Source organism: Oncorhynchus tshawytscha, linkage group LG01 (assembly GCF_018296145.1).
Source record: "Oncorhynchus tshawytscha isolate Ot180627B linkage group LG01, Otsh_v2.0, whole genome shotgun sequence".
In the NCBI taxonomy this organism is placed as follows: Eukaryota; Metazoa; Chordata; class Actinopteri; order Salmoniformes; family Salmonidae; genus Oncorhynchus; species Oncorhynchus tshawytscha.
Window position 1 is genome coordinate 84,479,626 of NC_056429.1, and position 22,073 is coordinate 84,501,698.

The window sequence follows — 22,073 nt, forward strand, 5'->3', positions numbered from 1 at the left end:
ACAATCCCTGATGTCTCTCTGGAAGGAAATCCTCGACCTAAGATCGTCAACTTTATTATCCAGAGACTGAACATTAGCGAGTAATATACTCGGAAGCCGTGGGTGGTGTGTGCGCCACCTGAGTCGGACTAGGAGTCCACTACGAATACCTCTTCTCCGCCAGCGGTGTTTTGGAGCAGCCTCTGGAATAAGTTCAATTGCCCTGGGGGGTACAAACAAAGGATCCAATTCGGGAAAGTCCTATTCCTGGTCATAATGCTAGTGAGTTACCTCCGCTCTGATATCCAAAAGTTATTTACTGTTGTATGTAATAACACAAAACATTTGAGCTAGTAATGTAAGAAATAACACAAAAAAAAATACTGCAAAGTTGTTCATGGAGCAAGAAGAATGGCTGCCCTATCTTTCAGCGTCTCTAGCCAGAAAGCTCGAACCTAGCCATACTTACAGCCAGGATTGCCATGTATGCGGTTCCCTTACGAAATTGGGCTACTTTCAAAACGATGTTGCGGGTTTTTGGGATACTTCTAAAATTGCACTGCGGCCTCCATGGCATTTCTCTTTAAAAAAATAAAACAATATAACCTGATGCTGCTGACTATCAGGCAGTGAGGTAGGCTGTTACTGAGTGAGTGTTGAGAGCACTGGTTGAGACTGCTGCAGCGGACAACTGATTCACAGAGCTAGAGCATCACTCGCACACGTCATGGCAACTTTTTACCAGTTGTAGGTAGGCTATTTACATTGGTCATTGTGGAGACACTTATTTCCAAATCTCTTTCCATAAAACATATTAAAGCGTAAGAACTGATATAACGGCAACAAAGCACTGGAAAACTACTTTAGGCGCACTAGAGTGCTTTAGATAAATTCGCTCAGAGGTGGTATAAATAAACTGCATTCTAATGTCAACATTTATTATGGAAAACCATATCAAGCATAGGGTTTTATGCATGCTCAGTTCTTGGGTCTTGAGTCCTGCACGAGTAAAATTTGAAATGGAAGTTATATTACATGCTTCTGTTATGGGGAAAAAAGTCCAAAAACTGACATTAAATATGGAGAATGATAGTTTTTCATCTGTTGGCCATCAAGTAGGCTATTAATGTATATGCCATTGTAGGCTACTGTAGCCTACAATTTGGTACAATAAATGTTGAAATTACAATATCACTGGAGTCATTGAAAATCAATTTGTGCCACTTGTGTAACCTATCAGAACTGGCAAACAGATTTAATAAAAAGCTTATAACTTCAGTTTGTTGTTGTAGCCTTGTGTTATTATGATATTATTAATAGCCATGTTAAATTCATTTGGAAGTAATCAATTGTAATCATGGTCATAGCGCTATCGCAAATATATCATCCTCCACAGTTTCATTGTGGACTTTTTTTGTTGTTGCCAGCAGCATACCACCCTGCATACCACTGCTGCCTTGCCTTGCTTCTGACGCTAAGCAGGGTTGGTACTGGTCAGTTCCTGGATGGGAGACCAGATGCTGCTGGAAGTGGTGTTGGAGTGCCAGTAGGAGGCACTCTTTCCTCTGGTCTAAAAAAAATATCCCAATGCCCCAGGGCAGTGATTGGGGACACTACCCTGTGTAGGGTGCAGTCTTTCGGCTGGGACGTTAAACGGGTGTCCTGACTCTGAGGTTATTAAAGATCCCATGGTGGGGTGTTAACCGGTGGGGTGTTAACCGGGGTGTTAACCCCAGTGTCCTGGCTCAATTCCCAATCTGGCTCTCAAACCATCAGTCACCTAATAACCCCCAGTTTACAATTGGCTCATTCATCCCCTGTAACTATTCCCTAGGTTGTTGCTGCAAATGAGAACGTGTTCTCAGTCAACTTACCTGGTAAAATAACAAATAAATAAATAAATACAATTTTCCCTAAAATTAGATACTGGGATATCAGTGGCCATAGGCTACCTGCATATAGCTCGGCAAAGTTGAATTGCAATTATTACCTCAGATTTTAGTCAGTAGCCAGCCTATGCCTATTGAAATGCATCACTCGCAAATAGGCAATTTATAACAGTTTGTAGTCTTAACATCTGGCACATAATAACAGCACAATTGCCAGAAGAATAGCCAAATATTAATTTTTTATGTCTGTCCAACTTTTATCACTCAAACTCTTCTGTAGAATATATCTATAGTTATGTACATGCAAACTGGATTTATTTACAATTATAAACTGGGTAGTCTGAGCCCTGAATGCTGATTGGTTGAACGCCATGGTATATCAGACCATGTACCACGAGTATGACAAAAAAATGGCCTTTACTGTTTTAATTATGTTGGTAACCAGTTTATAATAGCAATAAGGCAGTGGTTTGTGGTATATGGCCAATATACCAGGGCTAAGGGCTGTGTCCTAAGAACAGTCCTCAGCAGTGGTATATTGGCCAAATACCACACCTCCTCGGGCCTTATTGCTTAATCATAGAAGTCAAAACAAGTTAATCGACATCCATTGATGGAAAATGATCTAATATGGACAAATTATATTTTCTCTTCTGACATTCTTAAACTCACTGTAATTATTATTTTAAAGAAAAACTACATTTTGCTTCTTAGCCTACGTCGTTACATCGATATTCCTTCCTAATTCGCTCATAGCATTATCGAAAAAGGGTTTCTTGGATAAATGATACCAGTCTTTTGCTGCAGAAAAATAATGTTGGCCTAGTTTTCCCGGCCATGTGAGCCGTTTGAGGGGTCATTGGGCTACACATTTTTGCAAGACCCTGGCAACCCTGCTTACAGCTATCTGGAGCTGTGACCTAAAAGGAGTCAACCGAGACCCACCACTCCGTACTGACCCATTATTTGAGAAACATGTCATTATCCTTGGGTGGAGCTGCATTCGTATAGTGTAAATTATTTAAGTACAGTAATGTGTCACCGGCCATAATATTTGCAACAGTGCTAAATGAGGCATATGTATCAGCTGTTGCAGCCAGATGACATTATCTTCCTGGCGTCAGACTGCTATAGCTTTAAGGTTAGCCTACAGGCTACCAACATTGCCATAGTTTGCATGCATGCTAGCATATTAGGGGATTAAAGCTAACAAACGGTTCGCAAGTTCTCCTAAGAAACATGCACTGCTAGCTGAGAGTTCTCAAATTGGAAAACGTACAGTATTGGGTACAGTATGTATGTGCTGCTTGTTGTGGAATATTACTTGTGCTTGAGCTGTCAAAGCTAACTTTAGTGGTCTAGCAGTTGGAAGCATGCAAAGCTTTTCCATCAACTAACTTGTCCTTCTTTGACAGTCGAGGACTCAAACCCACCTCTTCTGTAGATTTTCTGAGCGATTTCTCCCGTTCATACTGGGTAACAAGTTGTTCGTTGTCCTCTTTCAGAAGCTCCAACTCGACTTCGTGCTCCTGGTTGTCCGCGAACACCGCGTCCAAGTTCTCCAACACTGCGACGACGAGCGGCATGAGTTCTTTCACAACGTCCTCGTCGTACTGACAGATCAACCGTTCAAACTCTCGGTAAATTGAGCTCGCCAGACCCGAAACCCGTTCAGACATCATCGCCGAACTGCCAGAGTCGTCCTGGTAAAGAACTCCATCGTCCAACTCCATTTTCTTGTCCTCCTCTCTTCTCGCCAGCTAGCGGGCTAACAGTAGCCGAGGAAAACGTTACGCTAATTGTGAAAGAAAGCCTGCCAGCAGCAACCCAATTATATTTCTGTGGTGCAGCGAGACCAAATAGTGTCCCTAAAATATAACCGAGTTACCATTAGCTACGGAGAAGATAAACAATAGTACAAAGAACGACTTTCAACAAGTTGCGGTCCCTTTCTCATATGGACAGTTGACTTACAAGGGGGCTAAATAGAAAAGTATCTCGGTTGCTACTTGGCTCCGCTTCTTAGTTACCTTCCCGACTTCCCAACAGATGAGCTTCTGTGTTGTTGACTGGCTCCGGTCATGGTGACGTCACATGCTAAAAGCGGGCTGGGGTTTGAGGGGAGAAAATTTAATAATTTTTTATATTTTGGAAACATTTTGTAATTTGTGCCAGTTTTCATTCCCATCAATATTGGTCATATCTGTAATTGGCCATCTTTATTCAATGTGCCTCATCAATGTACTGTTTTAACAGGTAGTCTAAAAAGCTGCTTCGGGACTTTGCAAATGTTTGATAAATAATGTAAGCTGCCTCCAGAAACAAAAATAACTACAGAAACATGACATGCTTTTATTTGTATCGTCAAACGAAATAATACACAATTCAGGATGTAAACTACTACATTACTGTGACTTTCTGTTATCAATGTTGAATTACCTGATGATGTAATAACATGTAACTAGCAAGTTAACAGAAAATGTGTTATGAAACTGGAGTAATTTAGGTTACCTCATATCACCCAGAAGTTGTTTTCATGCAAATGAACTCATTTGTTTCATGCACTACTCATTGTGCATACATGGAGCAAAACAGAACACTGGTCAAGCATCGAGAGTATTGGTGAGACTTATTGTTATGTGATGCATAGGCACTATTCACCCTGATCTTTGAGGTAGAAGTTTTCCCCAACCACTTATACAGGGTCAGATATTGTTCATCACCCTAATGGTTAGGGGGAGGATAATCTGATCGTAGATCTGTGGTCCAGGACAATTTCTTCCTCAAATCTCAGACATTCAGCACAGGACAAAGACAAACCACTGTTAAACAATCAACAAATAATCTCCTCAAAACCAGCAACCTAAAAAAATAGTCAAAATAAAATCTGAATGTACACATTTGGAATTATAGTTACACTGCAATAATATCTAACTATGTACACAAAGCGCATTTGATGTAACCAACACAATGACAGTTTTTCATGGAATTACTCAAAAGAAGAAAGCAATAACCAATGAATTGGCAACAAATGATGACTACAAATAAATAATTAAATTGCAACTCCCTTTCCAAAGTCATAGTGAGAAAGACAGTCCTGCACATTCCTTTTATTGATGAGTCTAATTGTCTTGCCCCTTTGACTTGGCTGTTGAGGAACCCCTCATGGGGTGGCGACAAAACAGGGACAGAAACTGGGGGGATTATAGACAGGGGAAAGGAAGAAACAGGACTGTAACAGAAGGACTGGAGACAGAATGGGGTCAGACTAGCGAAAGACAGTCAGGCTTGTCCTGTCCAGGTGTGTGTAGCAGTGTGAATCAGATGACGTTGAGGTGGCTGTTGCTAAGCGACGAGGGGCAGAGGTTGAAGGGCCTGTCCTGTGTCAGACTGCGAAGCGACAGGAGCACAGCGTCAGGCATGTGGTCGGCCATCATCCTGGGACTGATGAGAACACTACGGAACACCGTTTCACTGGACCACTCCACCCGGTAACTCACCTGGGAAAAACAGGACCTAGGAGGAAGGAAGGGTAAGAAAAAGTGGAAGACTTTGGTCAATGACAAAGGCAGACATGGATGTAATGTACTTAAAAGGGGCAGTGTAGTTAACATGATTTTCCTGTTGTTTTTCCTTCTACATATTTCCACACAGAAGTCAAAAAAACTTTGTGAAAATGATAATGCCCTTTTTATGTAAGAGCTGATTGAAAAAAAATCCTGGAATGTGTGTGTCACAATGTGGTCTGATTATAATAGACCATGACTATTCATCTGGGTAAGGGGGTAGGCTCGAAACCATCCTATCAGCCAATCAGGGCTGTGTTTGTAAATACAGTTGAAGTCAGACGTTTACCTACACCTTAGCCAAAAACATTTAAACTCAGTTTTTCACAATTCCTAACATTTAATCCAAGTAAAAATTCCCTGTTTTAGGTCAGTTCAGATCACCACTTTATTTTAAGAATGTGTAATGTCAGATTAATAGTATAGAGAATGATTTATTTCAGCTTTTATTTCTTTCATCACATTCCCAGTGGGTCAGGAGTTTACATACACTCAATTAGTATTTGGTAGCATTGCCTTTAAATTGTTTAACTTGGGTCAAACGTTTTGGGTAGCCTCCCACAATAAGTTGGGTGTATTTTAGCCCATTCCTCCTGATAGAGCTGGTGTAACCAAGTCGGGTTTGTAGGCCTCCTTGCTCGCACACGCTTTTTCAGTTCTGCCAACAAATTTTCTATAGGATTGAGGTCAGGGCTTCGTGATGGCCACTCCAATACCTTGACTTTGTTGTCCTTAAGCTGTTTTGCCACAACTTTGGAAGTATGCTTGGGGTCATTGTCCATTTGGAAGACCCATTTGCAACCAAGCTTTATCTTCCTGACTGATGTCTTGAGATGTTGCTTCAATATATCCACATCATTTTCCCTTCCCATGATGCAATCCTTTTTGTGAAGTGCACCAGTCCCTCCTGCAGCACCAGTCCTCCAAACATAACGATGGTCATTATGGCAAAACAGTCCTAGTTTTGTTTCATCAGACCAGAGGAAATTTCTCCAAAAAGTATGATCTTTATCTCCATGTGCAGTTGCAAACCGTAGTCTGGCTTTTTTATGGCGTTTTTGGAGCAGTGGCTTCTTCCTTGCTGAGCAGCCTTTCAGGTTATGTCGATATAGGACTTGTTATACTGTGGTTATAGATACTTTTGTACCCGTTTACTCCAGCATCGTCACAAGGTCCTTTGCTGTTGTTCTGGGATTGATTTGCACTTTTCGCACCAAAGTACATTCATCTCTAGAAGACAGAACGTGTCTCCTTCCTGAGCGGTATGACGGCTGCCCTGGTCCCATGGTGTTTATACTTGCGTACTATTGTTTGTACAGATGAACATGGTACCTTCAGGCATTTGGAAATTGCTCTCAAGGATGAACCAGACTTGTGAAGCTCCACCATTTTTCCCCCTGTGGTTTTGGCTGATTTATTTTGATTTTCCCATGATGTCAAGCAAATAGGCACTGAGTTTGAAGGTAGGCCTTGAAATACATCTACAGGTACACCTCCAATTGACTCAAATTAAGTCAATTAGCCTATCAGAAGCTTTAAAGCCATGACATAATTTTCTGGAATTTTCCAAGCTGTTTAAAGGCACAGTCAACTTAGTGTATGTAAACTTCTGACCCACTGGAATTGTGATACAGTGAATTATAAGTGAAATAATCTGTCTGTAAACAATTGTTGGAAAAATTACTTGTGTCAAGCACTTAGTAGCTGTCCTTACCGACTTGCCAAAACTGTAGATTGTTAACAAGACATTTGTGGAGTGGTTGAAAAACGGGTTTTAATGACTCCAACCTAAGTATGTAACTTCCGACTTCAACTGTATCTTCAAATTTGTTTCCTAATGCCCACACGATCAGCCTGCGCATTTCAAGAAACAAAGGAGGCTCAGGGAAATAAATGATCCAAAAGTTATTTTCAATAAATAAACAGTGATTTATTAAGACAAAGTGATGATTTCAAAATAACATTAAAGACTCCATGCAAGGAAAAGTTAACCTTTTTTTTTTTTACACAACCAAAATGGTGTAATTCTGAACTTAATTAGTAACGTTATATTCCATTTTGTATGACTTGAGTAGTTTCCCCTATCCAGATGTTCCATGCTCTGTGTAGGCTGCGTGGAGAATGGAGTGAGAGGTATCGCTCAAGTCGCAACAAAATGGAACATAATGTTGCAGAAAAAGTCGGAATTACACAATTTCATGTGTACAACATCTAAAAGACCCGCATCACTATACTGAGAGTGTTTCCGTTTCTAAAATGATGTATTTGGGTGTTTTTGGAGCATTTGTTCATGTTTTGTTCAAGCCCCCATACTGCAGAACGAGGACGTCTCACCGGGTGGAGTAAGTTTCTCAAAAACAAGTGACATCGCAAAAAGTGTCTGAACATTTCTATAAAATCCTAAATACAGATCTGGTTGTAAAAAAGTTAACTTTGTGTGTGTGTGTGCCTCATACACACCTCCGTGCCGGCCCATCCTCTGTAATGTGTAGTATACGTCCCGGTAAGTAAAGTGGCAGGTGGGAGCCGTGTACAGGTGACTCCTCGGAAGCCAGGCCTTGATAGGATGATGAGCTGCGAATCAGCAGTGACTCCTCCCCCAAAAGCGGTTGGTTAAGCTCCTCCTTCCGTCTGTTGTCCATCTCAGTAGGGAAGTCATCAGGCTCTCCCCCAAACAACTCATACCAACAGCCCTGGAGCAGGATACGGTACTGAGAGGGAGTGGAAGAGAGAAAAGGAGAAGGAAGAGGAAGAAGTCATCAGAAATCATCAAGGTCCCTCTCCATAGTTACGATTCTGCCCATATCATTTTACTCATAATAAACTTCATTTTGGATTTGAATGATAATGTTCTCACCTTGGGCTTATTGCAATTAGAAACCATTTTTAGTATTCTCCTCTTCAAGTCCTCCATGTTGGGATAACTCAACCTGAGAGATGGAGAGAGGGAAAATGAAATATGTACAGCCTTTCAACAAAACACAGAACAAGCACATGAACGCTAACTCAAGAGAATTTTTTTTTGAGAGGGCAAATTTTTTTTTTTTGCTGTCATTGTCTGTGTGCCTGTAACAAGGGGACAGATCCTAAATATATAGTCTCCATCGTACACCATAGCCCTTTCACATTCAGACTGGAGTCGACACACTGACACTCGGTAGAGCATTTTCCTCTGCAGCTCAGTCGGTAGAGCATGGTCCTCTGCAGCTCAGTCAGTAGAGCATTTAAAAATAAAAAAATTATATTTAACCAGGTAGGCCAGTTGAGAACAAGTTCTCATTTACAACTGCCAGCTGACCAACATAAATCAAAGCAGTGCGACAAAAACAACAGAGTTACACATGGGATAAACAAACATACAGTCAATAACACAATTGAAAAATCTGTATACAGTGTGTGCAAATGAAGTAAGGAGGTAAGGCAATAAATAGGCAAATAGTATTACCATTTAGCAACTTACACTGGAGTGATATAAGTGCAAATGAGGATGTGCAAGTAGAAATACTGGTGTGCAAAAGAGCAGAAAAACAAAAACGGGGATGAGGTAGGTAGTTGGTTGGATGGGCTATTTACAGATGGGCTGGGTATAGCTGCGGTGATCGGTAAGCTGCTCTGACAGCTGACGCTTAAAGTTAGTAAGGGAGATAAGTCTCCAACTTCAGAGATTTTTGCAATTCGTTCCAGTCATTGGCAGTCATTGGCAGCAGAGAACTGGAAGGAAAGGCGGCCATAGAGGTGTTGGCTTTGGGGATGACCAGTGAAATATACCTGCTGGAGCGAGTGCTACGGGTGGGTGTTGCTATGGTGTCCAGTGAGCTGAGATAAGGCAGAGCTTTACCTAGCAAAGACTCATAGATGACCTGGAGCCAGTGAGTTTGGCGACGAATATGTAGCGATGACCAGCCAACGAGAGCATACTGGTCACAGTGGTGGTAGTATATGGGGCTTTGGTGACAAAACGGATGACACTGTGATAGACTGCATCCAATTTGCTGAGTAGAGTGTTGGAGGTTAATTTGTAAATGACCTCGCTGAAGTCAAGGATTGTTAGGATAATCAGTTTTACGAGGGTAAGTTTGGCAGCATGAGTGAAGGAGGCTTTGTTGCGAAATAGGAAGCCAATTCTAGATTGGTCCTCTGTAGATCTGTCGGTAGAGCATGGTCTTCTGTAGATCCGTCAGAGCATGGTCCTCTGTAGATCCGTCGGTAGAGCATGCACTGCTAGGGTTGTGGGTTCGATTTCCGGGGCCACCCATCCGTAAAAGTATGCATGACTAAGTCACTGGATAAAAAGCATCAGCTAAATGGCCCATATTATTATTATTACATGCACACAAGGAACAAGTGTTTCCCAGTCCCTATCCTGGTCCACTGTGTGTACTAGTATAATTATTATTATTTTTTACCTTTAACTGACTAGGCAAGTCAGTTAAGAACAAATTCTTATTTTCAATGACGGCCTAGGAACAGTGGGTCAACTGCCTTGTTCAGGGGCAGAACGACAAATTTTTACCTGCTCAGCTCGGGGATTCGATCTTGCAACCTACCTACTAGTCCAACGCTCTAACCACTAGGCTACCTGCCGCCCCTAATAATGTGCATTAGTGAGAAACTCATAACAGAAACTCATTAATAAAAGACAGTTTGTTTGAGATAAACATGGGAGCAGAGGGTCTCCATAACCAGAGGGATGAGTTGAGGGGGGCTCCTCTCCTCCTCACCTTGGCACCAAGTCCTTCCCCAGCACCACAGACACTACAAACTCCTTGGAGAAATCAGCCAGGGCTTTACTGCAGGGAGAGCACAGAGGGAAATCAATCTAATACTATGTACATTACACCAAGTTAAATCAACGCTTGATGTAATGCTAAACATGCATTCTTTTGATGTGTGTTGAACTTGTTACCTCATGAGTCCCCCTGGTGGAGAGAAGGCGTAACACTGCAGGGTAGGAAAGGAGCTCCGTAATAGAATGGCCAGGAGAGAGGCTGTACCCCCTCCAAGACTGTGGCCTGTGATGACTAGCTTGTACTCCTGAAAAAACACAAACACACACAGTTGGTGATTTTAGGGTTATATACAACTAATGTACTTTATCTGAGAGAGGAAAGGTGAGGGTTCTTACAGGCGCGATGGTGAAAGCCTGGTTTAGAATGCCGTCGTTGAGGAGTTTCTTACAGATGTAGCTGGCTGCCTGAGACATGCCCTGTGGAACATAAGAGGTTACAGCCAGCTCATGTCTACCAATACCTCCCTTCGTAGATGAGTTTTGATTTGATAGAAATTCTAAGAAATTAAAGCTCAATAGAAGTTAAGTTTGGTCCCGTGGCCCCGCTTGCAGTACTAGGGTTGTGGGTTCAATTCCCACAGGGGCCAGTATGAAAAAGTATGAAAAAGGTACCCACTCACAACTGTAAGTCATTCTGGGTGAGAGCTGACTAAAATGTAATGTGATTATTCCACCCACCTTGTGAGCATAGCATGCTCCTGACACTCCCTCTACTGGAAGGTTCTCACAGTCTGCAGACAGGTCAGTCAGCAAATCCTACACAGAAATGTACATTAACGAGTGAAAGATTGAGATGGATAGACAGGAGGTTTAGAGTGATGAGAAGTCTCACCCGTAGTGACAGTGTTCCTCTGATAGCCACCAGTACTGCCGCTCTCTTATGGTCCAGAGCCACAAAGAACGGAATCTCATAGATCTGGAACAGACAGAGTTATATTTATCAGAACTAGAGAATTCAACACTGGCCAACGGGCAGCACACTAATGGGGGAATAGAATCTCACTTGAGATTTGCCCTGAGTTGAAGTACCTGGTTGTGAAAGCTAACGTAGATGAAGTCTCTGTACTGTAGGCCGGTGCTGTGGAGGACGGAGGAGAAATGGCAGCCCATATTGTCTCCTCCGACAATGTCATACTCAGCAGACTGGGTCTTACAGCTGAAACATACAGTATATGGGCATATATGTGTTTACAGTACATACAGTGGCAAGAAAAGGTATGTGAACCCTTTGGAAATAACTGGATTTCTGCATAAATTGGTCATAAAATTTGATCTGATCATCTAAGTCACAACAATAGACATAAACTAATAACACAAACAATTATATGTTTTCTTGGCTTTATTGAACACACCGTGTAAACATTCACAGTGCAGGGTGAGAACAAGTATGTGAACCTTTAGATTTAATAACTGGTTGAGCCTCCTTTGCAGCAATAACCTCAACCAAATGTTTTCTGTAGTAACAGATCAGACCTGCACAACGGTCAGGAGGAATTTTGGACCATTCGTCTTTCCAAAACTATTTCAGTTCAGCTATATTCTTGGGATGTCTGGTGTAAACTGCTCTCATGCCACAGGTCATGCCACAGCATCTCAATTGGGTTGAGGTTAGGACTCTGACTGGGCCACTCCAGAAGGTGTATTTTCTTCTGTTGAAGCCAATCTGTTGATTTACTTGTGTGTTTTGGGTCGTTGTCCTGTTGCATCACCCAACTTTGGTTGAGCTTCAATTGGCGGACAGTTGACATTTTTCAGGAGAATGTAAGGTTTTGATAAACATGGGAATTAATTTTTCTGGTCGATGATAGCAAGCTGTCTAGGCTCCCTCCACCAAACTTTACAGTTGGGATGAGGTTTTGATGTTGGTGTGCTGTGCCTTTTCTTCTCCACATATTGTGTTGTGTGTTCCTTATAAACAACTCAACTGTAGTTTCATCTGTCCCCAGAATATTTTGCCAGTAGCACTGTGGAACATCCAGGTACTCTTTTGCGAACTTCAGACGTGCAGCAATGTTTTTTTGGACAGCACTGGCTTCTTCCGTGGTGTCCTCCCATGAACACCATTCTTATTTAGTATTTTACGTACCGGGGCGGCAGGGTAGCCTAGTGGTTAGAGCGTTGGACTAGTAACCGGAAGGTTGCAAGTTCAAATCCCCGAGCTGACAAGGTACAAATCTGTCGTTCTGCCCCTGAACAGGCAGTTAACCCACTGTTCCTAGGCCGTCATTGAAAATAAGAATTTGTTCTTAACTGACTTGCCTAGTTAAATAAAGGTAAAATAAATAGAGATGTTAGCATGTTCCAGAGATTTCTGTAAATCTTTAGCTGACACTCTAGGATTATTCTTAATCTCATTGCGCATTCTGCACTGTGCTCTTGCAGTCATCTTTGCAGGACGGCCACTCCTAGGGAGAGTAGCAACAGTGCCGAACTTTCTCCATTTATAGACAATTTGTCTCACTGTGGACTGATGAACATCAAGGCTTTTAAATACTTTTTTATACTTTTGTAACCCTTTCCAGCTTTATGCAAGTCAACCATTCTTAATATTAGGTCTTCTGAGATCTCTTTTGTTCGAGGCATGGTTCACATCAGGCAATGCTTCTTGTGAATAGCAAACTCAAATTGTGTGAGTGTTTTTATAGAACAGGGCAGCTCTATCCAACATCTCCAATCTCATCTTATTGATTGGACTCCAGGTTAGCGACTCCTGACTCCAAATAGCTTTTGGAGAAGTCATTAGCCTATGGGTTCACATACATTTTCCAACCTACACTGTGAATGTTTAAATTATATATTCAATATAGACAAGAAAAATACAATAATTTGTGTGTTATTAGTTTAAACACACTGTGTTTGACTATTGTTGTGCCAGATGAAGGTCAGATAAAAATGTAATGGCCAATTAATTCAGAAATCCAGGTAATTCCAAAGGGTTCACATACTTTTTCTTGCCACGGTATGTGTTTACAGTACATATGTGTGCTTGTGTTTTTGTTCATGTAGTTACTTAATACACTGATGTCCACTGTTCTTGATATTGCTGTTAACAAATATGTAGGACAAACTACTTTCACACCCCAGCTCAAAAATCGTTAAGGATGAGCACATTAAATTAGAGGTGCCACAGTCTTACCAGTCCCTGCTGAGTCTGCAGGCTCCGGTGAGAGGGTTGGAGTAGACATACATGGGCCAGCCATATGCAGCTACAGCAAATTGCATACAGTGGGTTGCCTTCTCCAGCTCTGCCTCAAGATCTTCTGCCTATGGAAAACACACACACCAAGGCAACTGATTGATTGATTGACAGACTCACTGATTAATTGACTGACTCCAGTACTTACAATAGGTGATGAGGGGCTGTGAGATAGGGCCTCGTCTGGATCTCTACACTGCTCCATCTTATCCTGCTCCTGGTGTAGCAGAGCCAAACCTGCTGCGATGTCACTGGGAACCAGGTCTGTATCCTACAATTACACAAAGTAAAAAAATGAACAAGATGTGCATGCACGTACACACACCCTGTTTCCTTTACTCACCGAGAAAAATCCACTGACAAGCTGAGCTATGCTGGAGAAGGCAGCTCTGTGGCTCTCATCCCGAGGCAGGCAGCAGCAGAGGAGCCTCAGCCTGCTCTCCCACACCCTGACAGCCACGGAGCGGGCAGTGGACAGGAGCTGTGAGCCCTGACTGCTCTCCAGGTCCCTTACTCCCAGCAGCTCCTGTGACTGAGGCCCAGGATGGGTGCTGCCTAGCGGGTCGAACACAAACAGCACCCCCACCCCTGTGGACAGCAGCAGAATCCAACTGCCAGGGAGGGAGACAGGAGAATGTTTCACATCATGTAAACTGACAATGTGTATTCATGGGGCATGTAGGCCTATATGTGTTGCCTTAACCACACGTAAACATACCACAGTATACATTCAGGGGGGAAAAAATGAGTTCTTCCAACCCACCTGGCGACCACTGCAGCGATGACGGCCCCTACCTCAGCAGGCTGACAGCCCTGGCTGTCATCAGACACCCAGATGGTCCCCAGGATGGCCCAAATTAGCTCAGGGACGTACAGCATCGCCCGCACATACACCAGCACTGGGATGGAGCGCCGCGGGCCTGGGTTAGTGATCGTCCCTAGGGAAACAAAGCAATCAGAGATGAGTTCCATGTTGACGATATATGTTATGATAAACAGACCTGTTTATTTTTAATATATTATTATGAAGGCTCAACAACAACAAAAAATGACATATAACACCAATTCTAAACTCTGTGGATAATTCATGTAAATTCCTCATCATATCATAACAGTAAAAGTGTGCCGGATTCACCTTGAGCGCTGACGTAGACGATGGCACATAGAGACAGGATGATGAAAGCCAACAGGATGAGTAGAACCACCAGGTAGCTGTGTAGAACTCTCCCACCAGAACAGTCAAACTTCCCTTCATGGAGAGTGTACAGTGCCAGTGTCCCTATCCACCTGTAGGGCAGGGCAGAGGTACATATTGATTTTATTAGATCATTAAAACATCAATGCAATACCAGCAGAGGTCACTGCGGCAACCTTTGGAAGGGTGAGGTTGTGGGTTGGGCACAGCAAGGAGGATAACATTGTTTTTCTTGCTTTCATAATTTTCTAATAAAATAAATACAAACCAAGAAGAGAGAATAGGCCTTCAGCTGCTGCCTTGCTAGTTGCTACAGTGTGGGTTCGAGGTAGCAATGACTGACAGCAGTCTTTAATACTGCACGTGCTACATGACAACACTTGTGAATCATCCCTCCGTTTAAATATCGTACTGTTAATGTCGAGCTCACTTTTGATGGGACAAATTTAATTGTGTGGCAACAACACTTACCATAGAACCCTGACGAACAGCTCAAATGAGCCGGGGAAGACCAGATCGTCGCTCGCAATTCCCCATCGCCGGCCAAACGCTACCATTCCAGGCATCTTGACAGAGAGAAATCTCCCTATCTAGCAAGTAAAAGTGAACAGCTAGCTAACTGGCCAAAGTTAAAAATTCTTAATTGTTATCTCTGGGTGAAGAAACACTACTTTTTTAAGATTGCCATTTCGCAACACCCTCGATCGACCAATTGTTGTTGATGTAATGCCAAGGGGACGTCGTTAATGTGTTGACATTGGACTGCTCTCGAATTTAGGCTAACGCACTTCGCTAGCTAGAACGTCACCAGCCGCGATTGTAAGAGTTCGTTTATAGCTAAACTACCGCACACTCATTCACAATCTAATTGTAATGTCAAGGATTTGTAAAAAAAAATATATATAAAAAAAACAGCTAGATTATTTTTGCTTCATTGAATTCAATTTGCTAGCTAATTTATCAAGCAGTGCGCTAATGACACTGCGATTTGAGCACCAGCTTCAGCTGTCATTTAATTCCTGGTAAATTCCTGGAAGCCATCGTAGGTTTATTCATTTGAGGAAAAGTACCAAAAAAACCCTCCCAAAAATAATAATTAATATAGTTAGCAGGCTGACAGTACAGTATAGGAGCAGACAACAAAGCTACTCATAGCCTGCTCGAAATGTTTTTCTTCTTGTGATTGTGTCCGACTGTTAAAAGACCCCCAATCAAACGATGTGATGTGAATCAGTTCCACTTCGGTTGTCTATCATTTGCATATTTCCATGATGTTCATGGGATTTAATGAATGTGTTCAATGAGCTAATTCTGTGTCATGGTGTTTTCATAGTTAAAATAAACTCTCCAAGTACTTTTAAATTGTTTTGCATTCTAAGCACAAGACAATGTAAAAATACTTGCATACTAAATTATTTTTTATAGACCAGACTGTGTGCAATGTAGCCCAGGTTGAGGCAAAGAGAGTGACTAATGGACCATGGTTACACATACACAAATCTAGAGGTGAAAGAAACACACCTATTTAGGTGAGGTGCTGGCTATCGGAGTGGAACACATGAAAAATAAAGGAGCCACTCACTCTAGCTCAGATGCAAAAATGGAATGTCCAACATTGACAGACAAGCTGTCTTCATCAGGGTATAATGACAAATACTGCGGGGTGACTCGTTTATATAGTCTCAAAAGACACACACAGGTGTCTGTAATCATGGCTGGGTGTGGCCTGATATCATTGGTTAATTCTCATATATTAAAATAGACATTACATTTTTGCATCTGAGCTCCTAGTGTGTGGCTACACATACACAAAACCATACAACTCCAATGATGTATTGTATTATACTTTTATTAAAATTTCACTTATGGAAGAAAAGTACAACTGCAGTAATATGAAAAAGAAGAACATTTACAGATTGACCGTGTTAAACAAAAAACTGGGAAATTATTTATCAGGCCACAATCTTATCAACTCTGTACACATCTTGTTATATTATGCAACAAAAAAAAGTACATTTCAATACTATGATGTACATGATCGTTGATGTACATTCAACAGCGTTTTACGTTCGAAAGCTTTTCCACAATCCAGGCACTTATAAGGCTTCTCGTTTGAGTGTGTAGACATGTGTCTCTTCAGGGAGTCATGGTAGTTAAAGCGTTTTTCACAGAGGGAACATGAATACGGCTTCTCCCCTGTATGAGTCCTGTAGTGCGTAGTGAGAAAATTGGCTTGAACAAAGCCCTTTCCACAGACGTTGCACTTGAACGGCCGTTCTCCAGTATGGTATCTCATGTGTATCTTCAGTTCAGCTCTCGACCGGAAAGCCTTATCACAATTCTTATGATTGCATTTAAAAGGCCTCTCCCCTGTGTGAATCAGATCATGCCTTTTCAACGAATCTGCACAAACAAACTGCTTACCACAGTACGTACACGGGTAACGCACCCCACCGTGCTGAGTCTTCTCGTGGTTCGCACGGGAATTACTAAGCCTGAAAGGTTTCCCACAATGGCGGCACGGGAAGCGATACTCTGTGGATTTTTCACCATGGCTATTCTGCATGTGTTGTTTCAGGTCTATGTTGGTATAAAAGGCCTTGCCACACTCCCAGCAGAGACAAGGCCTGTCGTCAGAGTGCCTTTTCTCGTGTTCGACTAGGTCATAATTGTAGATGAACCTTTTTGGACACTGGGAGCACTGTAAGGGGAGGTTCCCAGTATGAACCATCTCGTGTTTGATGAGGGAATGGAACTTCTTGTAGCTTTTCGGACAATGGGTACAGACGAACGGCCCGCTGAACTTATGGACATCCAGATAGTGCGTTCTGAGGTTTGTGAGCATGAAGCTCTCCTCACACATGCTGCACTGAACAGGCCGGTGCCAGAGCTTGTGTCTGGTTAAAGTTTGTAAGTCAGGTAATACCTTTCTGCATCCTGCGCAGTAGAGCGGGCCGTGGATAAGTTTGTGTTTCCTTAGTTTTGATTGGATAGTGAATGTCTTTTCACATTTGTCACATTCAAAACTTATGTCGAAGCTGTCGAGCTCAGCAGCGTCAACTGTCTGAACCTTGCAATAACGTCTGAGATGGGCCCTCAAACCTCCGCTGTGTATGAATTTCATCCCACACTGAGGATGAGGGCAGGAGAAAGGGCGCTCGCCTGAGTGAGTTCTCATGTGATACTCAAAGGCGCCAGCAGTCACGCTTTTACCACAAATACGGCAAATATGTTTTTGGAAAGTTTTTCGGTCAGGCTTCTTTGTTGTGCTGCAACACTTGGGTCTTTTGGTCTGGCTGGGTTCTGGGTCGTAAGACGGGTCCTGGTGTGTACTGCTGGTGAAGGACGAGTCACTGTCCTCAGGTGTTGCCTCAAGAGGAAGACCACTGGACGGCTCTGTGTCCCCTCCTTCAGGTGACGGTTTCTGGACTGTTTCCACTTGTCCGAGAGAATAGTGGCGATTCTCTGAGTGAATCTTCATGTGGGTACTTAAGTATCCAATGCGATGCACAATCTTGCCGCACACTTTGCACGTTCTACGGTCTATGGAGGATTGTGCGAATTCTGTCTCACACGTAGTAAACAGAGCACTACTGCCCTCTCCAGAAGGAACCTCCTCTTTTTGCCCAGTTCCAAACAGACATGACTTTCTGTGAGTTTGCAAATTGTACAAGTGCTTGAAAGTCTTCTGACAATTGCGACATTGATAGGTGCGACCGTTGTTATGGGTTTGCATGTGCTTTTTCATGTCTGAAAAGCGGGATAAGACACGTCCACACACTGTGCATGTATTGGGGTTTTGGGGTGTTTTAACTCTTTTGCAGACACTGCGTTTCTCTTCTGAAAATTCAGTTTTGGTTTGTTTCCGTTCTCCTGCTAACAAGGTCTTCATCTTACACCCCCTGTTTCTTCTCACTGGTCTTAAGGGCAATGTTAGGTTAGTGGTATTAATCCTTTGTATCTCCACTGAGGGCTTGTGAAGCATGGACGTTATGATCCTATCAGACAGGTCTATGCTTTTCATTTGTGCAGGGCTAGGTTCTCTGTGTTTCTTTCCATGAGGCATGCCACTGGCATCAATTCTCTCTCTTTTGTGCCTTTTGAGCTTATTCTTGACTAAAGGCTCCATCGTCCCATCTTCCCCTAAAACTGTCACAGTTTCATACACTGGTTCCACCGCTTCAGTCTCTGGGTCAGCAAGCTCTGCATTATCATCCTCCTCATTTTCCTTTCTCTCACATTCCACACTCTCCTCTCTTTCTACTACATCCATACTTGTCCCCGGTTCCATCTCTGTGTACTCTGTCAGTGTTGCAGAGTCCACCTCCAACTCTTTGGTGAATGTATCCATGAAGACATTCAAGGATGATACTGGTGTTTCTGATTCTGTTTGTTCTGTTGCAATCACCACCCTTTCTACAGGTGGGAGACAGAGAGCTGAGAGAATGCAGTCCCCGTCGGTGGAAGACAGAGTATCTAGAAAAGGATAGTATGGTTAAATAAAGAATAAATGTTAATGTCCCCAACTGAAAAAAATATCTAACATCTACATGAGTCCTGAAAGATGCCTACCATTGTTGTCTAGCAGGCTGAGGTCTCTGTGGTACTGAAGCAGGGTTTTCAACTCTTGAGGGTGAGACACAGACTCGACACATTCCTCCAGAACAGAGGGAACATTGCTGAGCAGCGAGGAAGCCTGACAATGACGAATACAGAGTTAGAAGGAATATAGGTAGAATTCCCACAGTGCCTAAATGTCAAGTCCATGGTTCCTCTATGATCTTAGTTTATCTCTACTAGTACCTGTTGGAAACTTGATACGGGAAGTAGCTTCTCAAGCCTCGAAAGAAATTGCCATACGAGTTTCTGGATAGCTTCGTCATAACTGGGACCAAATTCTACAGGAAAAACATCCTAAAACAGTGTAAAGAAATATGAGCTATGAAAACCTCTCAGAAGAGATGATTTAAATTGTTTAAATACACAGCAGTCATGAGGAAATTACCCATGGCTATTCCATACCCACATACTGACTGACCTGGAAGAAATGTTCTCTCTCATCAGGGTCTTTTAGAAGGGTTTGAACCAGCCCCAGGAAGTTGGATTCAGATAATCCTACCTCTGCATCAGTCGCCTGAAACGCATAAAATCATGTTGCCTTCATTAGGACATCTAGATGAAATCTTGTCATTTAGGGTGCATATGTTTTTGCCAAAATGCATCAATGTCTTATCAGAAATCTCTAAGACTGAATGATTTAGAAATTAGCTGAGTCTCTGCCCTAAGGAGCTCACCTGTGTCCCCCAGAGAGGTGTGAGGGTCTGTATCCTGTCCAGGTGTGGCTGAATGGTCTGGAGGTCTGTGATCGGCTTGGAGGAACACAACTCCAGGACCAGCTGAAACCAGAGCAAACCAGTCAGGAGACATAGTGGGTACAATAATACTAAATATGATCATCTCATCTTTCCAATGGTTTGATTAACACTAACCCCCCCTTTCTCACCCGTGCTCGAAGACCCAGAATAAGTTGGGCCCTCTGACTGTGATTCAGAAGCTCTGGAACCATCTCTGTGACCATGGTAACAAACTCCTCCAGCATCCCATAATCCATCACTTGTCTCTGCTGGACCGTTTGCCAGATGGCTGCTGAGACCAGCCGCAGAGGTGGAACCATGAGGCGCAGAGAGGGGAGAGGAAGAGGGGGACCTGAAAACAGAGAATTTGGTTGACGAGGACAGCAATGCCAGTTTTGTTACAACTGATTCCGTTCAGATGAACCATAGACTGAGTCATCGATAACGCCACCCCATTGTTTCCTATGTGAAGTCTCAGTTGCACATTTCAAGATCAAGTAGTGTCGTTTTAGATCTTCACCATCTTGCTTCATGGAGCAGTTTTTGGAAACATTGCATGAGCTTTTTGAGCTACTCTAGGAGGCATCCTAAACAGTAGGACAAAGTTGAACATTTCCAAAATGTAGTATACTTTATAATGCCCGGATGTCATACTCATTTCAGCTTTGACAACAGCTTATCAATTAGATATGGGGGTGCTAACCACTACATTTTTTTTGCCTGGATGTGATACAGCCTGGATTTTTACCAGGGACTGTAGTGACACCTCTTGCACTGAGATGCAGTGGCTTAGACAGCTGCGCCACTCGGTAGCCATTTATTTTACTTTTATTTTGTAGGCCTAAATCAATCATATTGCAGGGCATGTCTCTTTTTCTGACAAGAATTGAGTATTCCCACTCCACAATAAATATTAGGCTATTTATTCATTGCTCATTCAATTGCCAACTCAATTACCATGCTCAAACGTAAATAGACCGGTAGTCTATGACAGTATGGGTAGGCTACAGTATTGCCGTGAAATAGGAGCGCAACATAGTAACCTATTTCATCTCAGAGTCTATACAAAGGCAGGAGATAATACATTATTGTGTTTCTAATAAACAAAATATTAAACAATTCACCTTTTGTATAGACATGTGGGCTGTAGGTAGCAAGTAGACAAAAAGCTTAATTTGCAAGAAACCGAAGTATACCTTTAAATCCCCAAAAAGTGTGGGCAGGCTACTTCTAGAATCTCAATTTACTCCAGAATGTAGTAAAACATTTAGGCACGGGGTGTTAAATCAGTCCCCTGCATTCTGGAAACAACAGCCTGCATTACCGAGGTTGGCCTTGAACTTCGTGGCATTAATGAGAAGGGGCAGTTGTTCTACGCTGCGATGAACAATGTAAAAATGGATGGTGGTGGCTAAGCTAATACATGACTAGCTAGCTTGAGTTCTTTGGTAAAGCTACACATGGCTAAAATAAATGCAATTCGACCCGGACAGTTCGCAGGTTTAGCAAAGAGAAAAGGACGTGAACTTCACTGGCTAGCGTTAGATAATTTGGTAAAAGAGAAAAGGACGTTAACTTCACTGGCTAACGTTAGCTAAGTTAGATAGCTAGCTTCTCTGTAGCGTTACTAGTTTGGATCACAAATTCTACTGCATTTTACCATTTTTTCCTGAAATGTGTCCGCTCATCGTGTGGTATTCGCTCCAGTCACATCTATACTCAAAAACTGTGGTGTTGCTTTATGGTTAATCAAATTAATTTCCGGTCTTAAAGTTCGTGAATGTGAGGCGCCAAAGATTTGCCTTGGGAAGTGCTCATTGACAGTGAGGAAGAGGCGAAGCGAGAGCGTTTACTCCGCCCAAAAATCTGTCCACGAAAATAGAACCACGAAGTGAGGATTTTATGTATGGAGGTCAATCAGAGTATTGAATTTGGTCAACAAGAACATTTCATTTGCTACGTGCGTCTTATTTGATCGAATATTAGTTTCGTAAAGGTTAGGTTGTTACGAATCGGACTATTTCCATTGTTGAGTGGTTGCTCGACTATCTTGTCAATATAATAGAACATCTTTGTCATTGAGCTATTAACGGAAGCGCTTGTCG

General features: G+C 42.5%; 3 protein-coding genes across 5 annotated transcripts in view; all 3 read right to left on the bottom strand.

Annotated features, from left to right (window-relative positions):
• Nucleotides 1-3,931, bottom strand: part of spag9b (sperm associated antigen 9b) — a 56,423-nt gene extending 52,492 nt beyond the window's left edge. Inside the window, exon 1 of one of the 2 annotated variants that reach the window (XM_042326676.1) lies at nucleotides 3,302-3,931. In XM_042326676.1, coding sequence (XP_042182610.1) covers nucleotides 3,302-3,601 — 300 coding nt within the window. In that variant the 5' untranslated portion in view covers nucleotides 3,602-3,931. The remainder of the gene's footprint in view (nucleotides 1-3,301) is intronic. The other variant, XM_042326677.1, reaches the window with a different exon arrangement.
• Nucleotides 3,932-4,200: 269 nt separating this feature from the next.
• On the bottom strand, nucleotides 4,201-15,817 carry LOC112258271 (diacylglycerol lipase-beta). 2 transcript variants are annotated; one of them, XM_024432538.2, is made up of 15 exons: nucleotides 15,086-15,817; nucleotides 14,555-14,706; nucleotides 14,183-14,357; nucleotides 13,763-14,030; nucleotides 13,568-13,690; nucleotides 13,360-13,487; nucleotides 11,253-11,379; nucleotides 11,056-11,139; nucleotides 10,902-10,979; nucleotides 10,560-10,640; nucleotides 10,341-10,468; nucleotides 10,156-10,224; nucleotides 8,292-8,364; nucleotides 7,895-8,145; nucleotides 4,201-5,384 (listed from the first exon to the last, which is right to left on the bottom strand). In XM_024432538.2, exons 1-15 carry the CDS (start codon nucleotides 15,178-15,180, stop codon nucleotides 5,189-5,191), a joined length of 2,028 nt encoding a protein of 675 aa, XP_024288306.1. In that variant the 5' UTR covers nucleotides 15,181-15,817; the 3' UTR covers nucleotides 4,201-5,188. The 2 variants fall into 2 exon arrangements, with proteins under 2 accessions (XP_024288306.1, XP_042182614.1); XM_042326680.1 differs by lacking the exon at nucleotides 15,086-15,817 and having other exon boundaries at nucleotides 14,215-14,357; nucleotides 14,555-14,696.
• Nucleotides 15,818-16,445: 628 nt separating this feature from the next.
• LOC112258289 (zinc finger protein 14) lies at nucleotides 16,446-21,797 on the bottom strand. Its single transcript, XM_024432569.2, has 7 exons — nucleotides 21,629-21,797; nucleotides 20,118-20,320; nucleotides 19,909-20,010; nucleotides 19,653-19,748; nucleotides 19,418-19,528; nucleotides 19,187-19,310; nucleotides 16,446-19,090 (listed from the first exon to the last, which is right to left on the bottom strand). The coding sequence occupies exons 1-7, from the start codon at nucleotides 21,654-21,656 to the stop codon at nucleotides 16,638-16,640; spliced, it is 3,117 nt and encodes a 1,038-aa protein (XP_024288337.1). The 5' UTR covers nucleotides 21,657-21,797; the 3' UTR covers nucleotides 16,446-16,637.
• Nucleotides 21,798-22,073: the final 276 nt, after the last annotated feature.

What these genes read in the sequence shown, in the direction of transcription:
- LOC112258289 (XM_024432569.2), bottom strand. Translation starts at nt 21,656, where the DNA reads ATGAGCGGACACATTTCAGGAAAAAATG. An exon ending in AGAGAGAACATTTCTTCCAG is followed by an intron (nt 19,529 to 19,652) that starts GTCAGTCAGTAT and finishes ACACTGTTTTAG; the next exon opens with GATGTTTTTCCTGTAGAATT. An exon ending in CCGTATCAAGTTTCCAACAG is followed by an intron (nt 19,311 to 19,417) that starts GTACTAGTAGAG and finishes CGTCATTGTCAG; the next exon opens with GCTTCCTCGCTGCTCAGCAA.
- LOC112258271 (XM_024432538.2), bottom strand. Translation starts at nt 15,180, where the DNA reads ATGCCTGGAATGGTAGCGTTTGGCCGGCGATGGGGAATTGCGAGCGAC. An exon ending in CTGTTCGTCAGGGTTCTATG is followed by an intron (nt 14,707 to 15,085) that starts GTAAGTGTTGTT and finishes CCTGCCCTACAG; the next exon opens with GTGGATAGGGACACTGGCAC. An exon ending in ATCGCTGCAGTGGTCGCCAG is followed by an intron (nt 14,031 to 14,182) that starts GTGGGTTGGAAG and finishes CCTCCCTGGCAG; the next exon opens with TTGGATTCTGCTGCTGTCCA.